Raw genomic sequence first — 9051 nt, 5'->3', positions numbered from 1 at the left:
TCAATATTTCTTTAGGACATAATCGTGGAAATTGGGATAGAATCACGCCCTTGGACATGATCATTATTGTGATTGTATCTCAAGTCCTCAAGTTTTTTCATTTTAGTCATCATAGTTCATTGGTACACAATCTGATTTCAATTGTCAAGTATGAATCTTTTGCCATAATGTCACATTAGTCAAAATCAAATTGTGTCAATTTAAAGGCATACAATCCTAATCCATCCCATTTCTATTTCAACACATATTTAGTCTATGTACCTTATATTTGTTCTTAACTTGGAGTCATCAAATTATCATACTCAGCTCTATATCTAAAAAGTGTTAGTTCATACTTAATTAATGTATGCACTCAATTAGTATGGATTGTTTGTTTTGTTTTCCTCTAAGAATCAATTAGCCAAACAAAAATCATTTGAAGACATCCGAACTATTTACAAATATTGAATCTTAAGTTATCAAGACATTGGAATCAAAGTACCAACTCCTTACATTAGAGGTGCCCCTAACTAAATAGTCAACACATTGACTACAACATATTCTGACTTACACTAAGCATTCATAGACACCTAACACTTTGTGCATTCTAAGGGTTAAAAATGCTTGAGCTGACTTTTTAGAGGCACATGCCCTTCAAAACAGACCTCCAAATGATCCAAAAGAACCAATTTACTTACACTCTCATAGTGAAAAGACTTGCAAACAAAGTAGAAGACAATGTGAGACAAGCAAGTGATGAGGATGAGAGCAGAATGCAAGAGAAAGAGAATGACAGCATTATCAGTCCTCTCTTCCATCCCAAGCCCATGCAAGTCCCCCTCCACCACCCCCTTGTCAAAACACCACCCAATCAAATTAATCCCTAACAAAAACACAACGTTCAAAGCCAGCCCCGTGCCCTCTTGCCCTCTCAATAGTTCATCACCCTTCTTCATCGCGCCCAAACCGTATCTCTCCTCCACCACACAGGCCACGCTGGCAACCTGCCACACCAGGGTAGCGTACACGTGGACCCCAATACACACCGTGGCAACCACAACCCCAAATAAAAATGCCCCGCTATCCAGCCCTACTATAAATATCCAGCCAAGCAGAACAACCAACCCTGCCACGTAATCCGCAAGCACAAAGAGGCAGTACCAGAAAAGAGTAAGGAAGAGCCGCATCGAAACCCTAGGAAGAACCCTAATTACCTTGCCGTAACGCAATTCTTTGTCTGTATAAACGCACGCCACAGTATACACCACAGCCGCCATGGACGGCAGTAAGAAGGCCAGAATTAAGCTCAGGTACGCTGCTTCCAGAAGAAAAAGTTCCCCTAAATTCCTGCATACAGAGTACCTCTGCATCCTTTCTGGTAAATCTTTGATGAAGAGGAGATCTAGTATGAAATTTCTGGCCAGGATTAGCAGTGAAAGGGGCAGCATTAGGGTTAGAGTGATGGTCCACAGTAATCGAGCGGCGCTGCGCAGGATTTTGAAGGCCATTACTATCACTCCTACCATATCCAGAACCTCCAGCTCGTCTGTTTCTTTATCCATGATTGTAATTCTTCTCAGAGCTCTGTGTGGATGAGATTTTGAAATCTCTCTTCAGGAAATTGCTCTTGTTCTGGTTCTTCCTGGCCGTGTTTATGCGGAAACGAAACATTTTAATAGTGATTTTTTCTTGTTTTGGCCTTTAATTCTTTTCTATGTCCTTCTGTAGATTTCTCGTCGTAGTAACCGCCAGATTCAACAGATTTCACCTAGTTTTGTGAGGAATAACTTGCCTCAATACATCAGCTGCATAGACTAGATAATCTGTTGTATTATCATAATCGATCACTTGAAAATCATCGAAATTGCAGTCATAACTACTCTTCACATCGTATATTCTGATGAATCATATAAGGAAAAGTTATAATTGTGATGTTCGCGGCATTGGGAGTGCGCGGCTCTTATAATTTCTTTTTTTGATTTTTTTTTTTTTTTTTCCTTTTTTTTCTTTTTTTTTTTTGTGTTGAACAGTTTTTATAATTATTGTGGAGGTGTAAAATAGTTGAGAAATAAAAGGGATGAGGTTGAGTTAGTAGAATGAATAATTCTTCGTGGTTGGTATAAAGCGAAATGAAGTTAATGGGTTTATAATGGACTTCCACTATCCACAAATCAGAAATAGAATTAAGATTATCTTTGAATTAGAGAGAATTTTGGTATACTTTTTATACATATTTGAATTGGATGATAAAGAGTGGTTGAGTGCTTGATCACGGACTACACAATTTTCATCAAGCGAATTTAAAGGACAAAACAAATTCGCCATTTTTACTTTAAAAAGACAAAGAAACCTTTTATAGGAAGGAGTATTTTTAAAATTCCCCGAAATTATGATAACTTTAAAATACAAGGATAATGGAAAAAGCAATATTTAATAAGGAAACATATTGCAAACTTTAATGATAACTTTAAAATACAAGGATAATGGAAAAAGCAATATTTAAAGGAATCATATTGCAAACTTTAATTTTTAATAAGTTTAACGAGTTTGATATTTTACCATATAGGGATTATTCATTTCTCTTCAATATCGGACCATTGAAATCAAGGATAGGAAAATTTATATGTTAGAATTTATAGTATACATGAAAATATGATGAATGTCCAATAGCATTCCCAACAAGTATCTACAACAATTACCAAAGGGTATAAGCATTCCAAATTGCATTGACCCATTTAGTTACATTCTTTTAAGAAGTCACAGTATCTTCAAGCAATTTTAATTACCTATCAAGTAAATTGGTGGATTGGAGGCAATTCCATAGAGAACCATTCCTTTAAACACTTATTACACTATTATGAAATATCATAAATCCATCAAATAGAGTTCTATAAAACAACTTTCATATAATTATAAACATTATGGAATTGAACATATGGTTTAGATTGGTTTTTCCTTAATATAAGCAATTGTTTATGTAATCTATTAATTGTGTAAGTGATCTAACTACACAAAATATAGATGAAATAAATTAAAGAGAAATGAAGTATTAAAAGAAAAGACAACATCAATTTATTTGACATGTTAGAAAAGCTTGTATAAGCTTGATGTTTGGAATATACCAAAGCATGAGAATATAAAATATTTGTTAATATTCAATAATACATGTACAATTTGAGTTGGCCTAGTGGTGGAGAACTTGTGCTCTTGAAATAGAGGTCACGAGTTCAAATCTCACAAAGGGGGTAGGGTATGTACACCTTATTGGCTTTGGCCTATTACCTATCAAAAAAAATAATACATGTTTGGAAAGTGTTTTCTTAAGAGAATAATAATTGTTTTACATCTAAGTGAATAAATGCATTGTTTTAACATCTTTAATGAGGAATGTATAGATGAAATTTATATAGTAAAGATATAAAGTATTTGAATTTGTATTATTCAATTGAAAATGAAAAATAGGTCATAGAGATATTACTCACATAATATTGTAGATATTAATGTCCATCTTTTGTTTGGAAGTATGAAAGATATAAAGATAGTAAAGTTCAAATGTATTTTGTTCTTTTTTATATATATGTGAAATTTGTAAACTGTAGAAATTTGGAGGTAAGCAATAATAAGATAGTATAGTGTAGTTGAGGAAATAAATTTGTGTACTAGTTGAGCCTATTAAATTTTGTTAGATGCCTAATTATTTGTCATTCAAGATTGAATACTTGTGTTATTGATTAAATAATGAAAAAAAACATAAAGGCATTGTAGAAATATTGAAAAAATAAATCAAGAAACCAACCTGGAGTTAAACATATTCACGGGCTTTGTTGTAGATGTGCATATCTTTGGAATGTGAAGGCAAGGTGTATGTGAAGACTTGCAAGTTCGCATACTCTTGAAATAGTTATGAATGTCAAAACCCTTGTCAGTCAATGTTTTTGATTATGGTAAAAGCAGGTTTTGAAGGGACCCGAAACCATTTGCAAAAAGATTACAAAAGATGTATCATAGAACGCCCAACATAAGACTAACCAACCAAAGAACACCACAGGGCTAAGAGACAATAGATACAACAAAAAGACACCCCAACCCGACCAGACAACAAAAAGCCAGTAGATCGCCAGCAAAGAAACATAGATACAAACAAAAAACTTAACCCAGATTCTTCAGAGTTTCGGCAATTTCAACCTCGAGTTGATGCATATTTTTAGTAGCATCCTTCAAGTCCATGATATCCTAAGGCACACCTGAAACTTTCTTCTTCATACTTGCTCTTGTGTGTTTGCCAGCGGGACCCGAATCTTCAGTCAATGTTGTCAATGTTAATTGTTATAATTTGAAGTGTAAGCCATTGTGATTTGTGTATTGTTAAGGCCCATGCCATCTTTAGTGGTATTTGATGGTGAATACCACAACTCATAGGGATATTTTTTGGGTTGTTCTAATCCCAAGTTGTGCCTGTGTAATTTTTGAATTGAACAACAAAAAATAAGGGAAGTTGAGGTGGTTTTTCACCACCATTGTTTACAATTGCTTTGAATTTTTCAAGTGCGCATGAATACTAGTCCTATTTTCGCCTACAAATTTGTCCGTAAAGTAACCTCTTGGCTAGCACATAAGAGGATCTTAGATTCAAGTTGTTCTTCATTTGGATTTGAGCATGTCAATCCCATAAATTGTTTTGCAACGGATAGGGCAATTGGTTTTGCTAAAGATAACATAATGCATTTATTATGTGATGACACCATTTCATTTGTTCAAATAGATGAATGGATGATAAGAAAATATATTGCTCTTTAGAGGTCAATGAGGAACTTGATCGTGACATTAAAGGTCGTCAATCTGTGATTTTAGGTTTTGCATTCCATAAATTTGAGAGAAGTGCATGAAATTTAATTTGTGTAGGTTCCTCTCCTCTTTGACAAAATATTTTGTTCAATGTTATAATTGTTGTGAAGCTATGTCATAGTGTCCCTGTTAGCTAATTTTGACCCTTGGTCTAGATTGTCAAACAAGGTTGTTCATCTTGTCTTTATTTGCTCATTCTCTAATATCATAGTTCCTAAAAATGGTTTGCAAATGATTGATAAGGTATACTTTATGTGGCATGTCCATATTTCAAGTTCATTAGTCATTCTCTTACTATTTGTCATATGTACCTTTAGCTTTTAACAGAAGTCCATAGTATTTAATAAGGTTTCCATAACCTTAACTTTTTCAAAAGCATCCAAGATCTCAAATAGACTGTTGCCATGTTGCATGAGATGGAGAGTGACATGTTCCAAGTCGAGTTTGTGTTAGAAAATGGCAAGTTAGCTTTTAGGGTTTAGGTCTCTTTTCATTTTTTTTAGGCTTTCATGGTGCAACCAAGCCAACCACAATAAAGATAGAAGGGATCTACATAGTAAGCCACATCAAAATCCAACTTCATTACTTTATCCAAACTCATTATATTTGTTCTTAGAAGATAGAGGATACATATAAATTATTGATTTACCGGTTCTAGCTTCAAATGCCATGGTAGCTCGATTCAAGGAGTTATGCATGGAATGCACTTTCAAGATAGAAGAAAGTGTAGGGATGTTTGTTGGGACTCCAAAGAGCATCAATTTTCAAGCATGCATGGTCATGCAAATATGTGTAGGGGTATTCTCGTGAGAAATCCTTGTTTTAAGAGAGGTAGGTCTGATATGTTGATTTTTTTGCATTTACATCACCATTACTGTCATGAAATTTTCTCTATGGAATATGTTTTGATGAGATATTCTATGGTCGATGCATGTAGTTCAAATGTTATTAATAACCTTGTTTCTTGTCAAAATCACTTTGTAAACTATATGCATGACACAATGATAATATGTAATAGATAAAGATGTGCTAAAGAGGGTTCAAATGTGTGCTTGATGATAGTCTTGATCATTATGTTAAGTCAATGGATTAGATAGTGATATGCTATGTCATTAAGTTATATTGGTTTTCTTGTCATTATTTCTTTTGTTGAGTTTCCTTGGTATTAATCTCTATGATGAAATTAGTTATGATAGGGGATGGGCCTTACAAAGGGCTTCCTAAAAGGTAGTCCTAAATATATGCCATGTACTACATAACATAAGACATATAAGCTCAACACATGACAAGCTTGAAGAACTTTGAATATTGATAAATGAAAGGTGTCCAAGATGACCTCATGAAAGGGCATAATAGTCCAAAGTTATGATATGAAGAAGACAGTCTATATAGATTTTTGATAATCAAAAGGAAAGAGAATGGTCACAGTGACAAGAGGGTAGGAAATGTTGGAGTTTTGTATTAATTAATTTAGAATAGTTAATAAATAAATAGATAGTTAGGTAGTAGGGAAAATACATTTCCATTTACTGAAAAATAAGGCTTTTTTAAAAGCCAATGTTATCTATTGTAATACATCCAATTGAATTCGAATGAATATGAATATATCATCAAGTTGAGTTTTGCATTTTATATCTTCATATGGTATAGGGAATGATAACAATATGAGTTTTCCTATTTGGTATCTGTTGCTAGACGTGTGCTTCAATTTTCGACAGACTGTTGTGGATTGGAGTAGCAATTGAGGGGTTGGTGATTATGTTTGTATTACTACCAAGTCTGAACCAGATTGTGTGCTAAAACTGTCATTCATGTCGTTCTAACCAGTAGTTTCCATCCAGTTTGCATGGCAACTTGATATTGAGCACTATAAAGTCTGTTGTGGGAAAACTGCAAATACACTGTGTTAGGCGTGAATATATAAGTTTAATGGACCAATGAAAGTAGGCATAAATGCTAAGGTATAATGTGATTCACTTGCCTCTCAATTTTGTGTTGGGCTTATAAGGAAGGAAGGAAAAGTTGAATGTATGTTGTTGTGAGGAACATGTGAATGTATGTTGCAGTCAAGAATATTGAATCAATATGTTGTGTGGTGATTAGGGCAGAGGAGAATAAGGCATTAATACTGTATTCCACTCGGGGGGTCTCCTCTTTCTCGCTCCACCCCCGGTAGCTCCTCTTCCCCATCGATTCGGGCCATTGAATTGGAGATTTCAAGTACATTTTTGCAATGATTTCACAATATTTTATGTGCTTGTCAATAGTGTGATTCGAGAGTGGTTTAGAGTGAAGTAGAATTGTGTAAAATAAGATTAGATTAATTTGAGAAATTGAATGTATTGGAGAAATATAGGATTTTCATTTTCTAAAGAGAAATAGGAAGCTCTTTGTTTTTTATTAAGAAAGCAGAAAGAACAAGGGTGTTGATCCTTAATACAACAACCTGCAGGCAGTAAGAGAAAAACTAACTATGGGAGCAAGCCCTGAAACAACAAGGTCGGACAGGTAAATAGGAAAAAAGACTATCAAACCATTAACAACCCAGACCTAACTCAATGAGGGTTAGAGACACCCGAGTCTTGACAAGGAAGTTCTTTGTTGTGTGGGTTCAAACATTGTGATATTCCTTGGAGGGAAATTGCTTTGGAGGAATAAGTGGGGAAGTGTCTAATGTTGATGCTTAGTGGTATTGATAGGGACAATTACATGTCTAAACTAGAAGTTTTGTAATGTGCACTTATTGATGGAGTGATTGATCAAATGTCTATTATCCATGTTACCTCTCTTTCAAAGGCTGCAATACTTCCTTAGGTGCTATTTTTTGGAGGTATACAGTTGATTAGTAGATGGGTCCTCCATTGGTTGACATTCGTTATCATGGCTACACACATATCAAGCATCGATTGTTCTTTTAGAGTCATCTTTGTTCCACATGGCACACTCTTCAAACTTTTACATGCAACATCAAATAGATAGTGTGTGAAATAGGATCTTACCGGAGGTTGGAGGCAATAGGCAAAAGGTTATTTATCATCCCAAGCTATATTTTCCCTAAGGAATGATTCATGCATGAGAAGCACTACATTTATGTCCCTGAAGAAAAGAAGGGGCTTGACTTTATGTGTCCCTTCACGGAGCAAGGCGGGGGCAAGATTTCTTGTGGGTTCACTTAAGTGTATTCATATTTGATTGGTGAATTGTTGAGCACTTGAAGAGACATTAGACACACTCGAAGGAGATATGAACTTTTGGAAGAAAAGTGCCTTATGTTTAGACATTTAGTTGGTGATTTGTGCAACAGAGGAGGGATTGTTGCAGGATTTTGAAGGCCATTACTATCATTCCTACCATATCCGGCTCTTCTGATTCATTATCCATGATCATAATTCTTCTCAGAGCTCTGTACGGATGAGATTCTGGAATCTCTTTGGGAAATTGCTCTTATTCCTGTTCTTCCTGGCCGTGTTTATGCGGAAAGGAAACATTTTTCTTGTTAGCTTTTAGTTGTATTCTATCTCGTTCTGTTGATTTCTCGTCGTCGCAGTAACCGCCAGATTCAACAAATTAGACCTAATTTTATTAGGAATAACCTGTCTCGATATATCAGCTGTATTGACAAGATATAGCTGTTGTATTATCATAATAGCTGACTTCGAAGACATCGAAATTGCAGTCATAGCTACTCTTGACATCGTATTTTCTTATGAATCATATAAGGAAAAATTAAAATTGTTATGTACTACGTAATGGGAGTGCTTGCTCATGAGCAGTATGGGAAGAATTATTTATTGAGAGGTGTAAAGGTGAACTTGAGTTAAAAATTGAATGAATTTGGTAAAATAGATATTTTTCAGTTTTTTATATAATGAAATGATTGAATTAAAAGGAATGAATTTGGTAGAATAGATATTTCTTGTGAAATGAAGTTAATGGGTTTATAATGAATCCTCTACAATCTTTAGTAACAAATAAAAAGATGTTAATGATTCAAGCACACAATATCTACAAATCACAAATAGAATTAAGATATCGGGAATGCTTGGCTCATAAGTAGTTTAGGAAGAATTATTTTTTGTGAGGTGTAAAGGTCTGGCAATAAAATGGATGAGGTTGACTCTAAAATCGAATGAAGTTGGTAGAATGAATATTTAAGTGAAATGGTCGAGTCATAAAAGGAATAAGATTGAGTTTAAAACTGAATGAATCTAGTAGAATGGATATTCC

At 34.5% G+C, this 9051-nt stretch overlaps 1 protein-coding gene across 1 annotated transcript; it reads right to left on the bottom strand.

The window, feature by feature from the left end:
- Positions 1-467: 467 nt before the first annotated feature.
- On the bottom strand, positions 468-1893 carry LOC131037936 (uncharacterized). The gene has a single exon (XM_057970196.2). It carries the CDS (start codon positions 1539-1541, stop codon positions 594-596), a length of 948 nt encoding a protein of 315 aa, XP_057826179.2. The 5' UTR covers positions 1542-1893; the 3' UTR covers positions 468-593.
- Positions 1894-9051: the final 7158 nt, after the last annotated feature.

Source organism: Cryptomeria japonica, chromosome 9, assembly GCF_030272615.1.
Source record: "Cryptomeria japonica chromosome 9, Sugi_1.0, whole genome shotgun sequence".
NCBI lineage: Eukaryota > Viridiplantae > Streptophyta > Pinopsida > Cupressales > Cupressaceae > Cryptomeria > Cryptomeria japonica.
The sequence above is the reverse complement of the archived record's forward strand: the minus strand, read 5'-3'. Positions and strand labels throughout refer to the sequence as shown.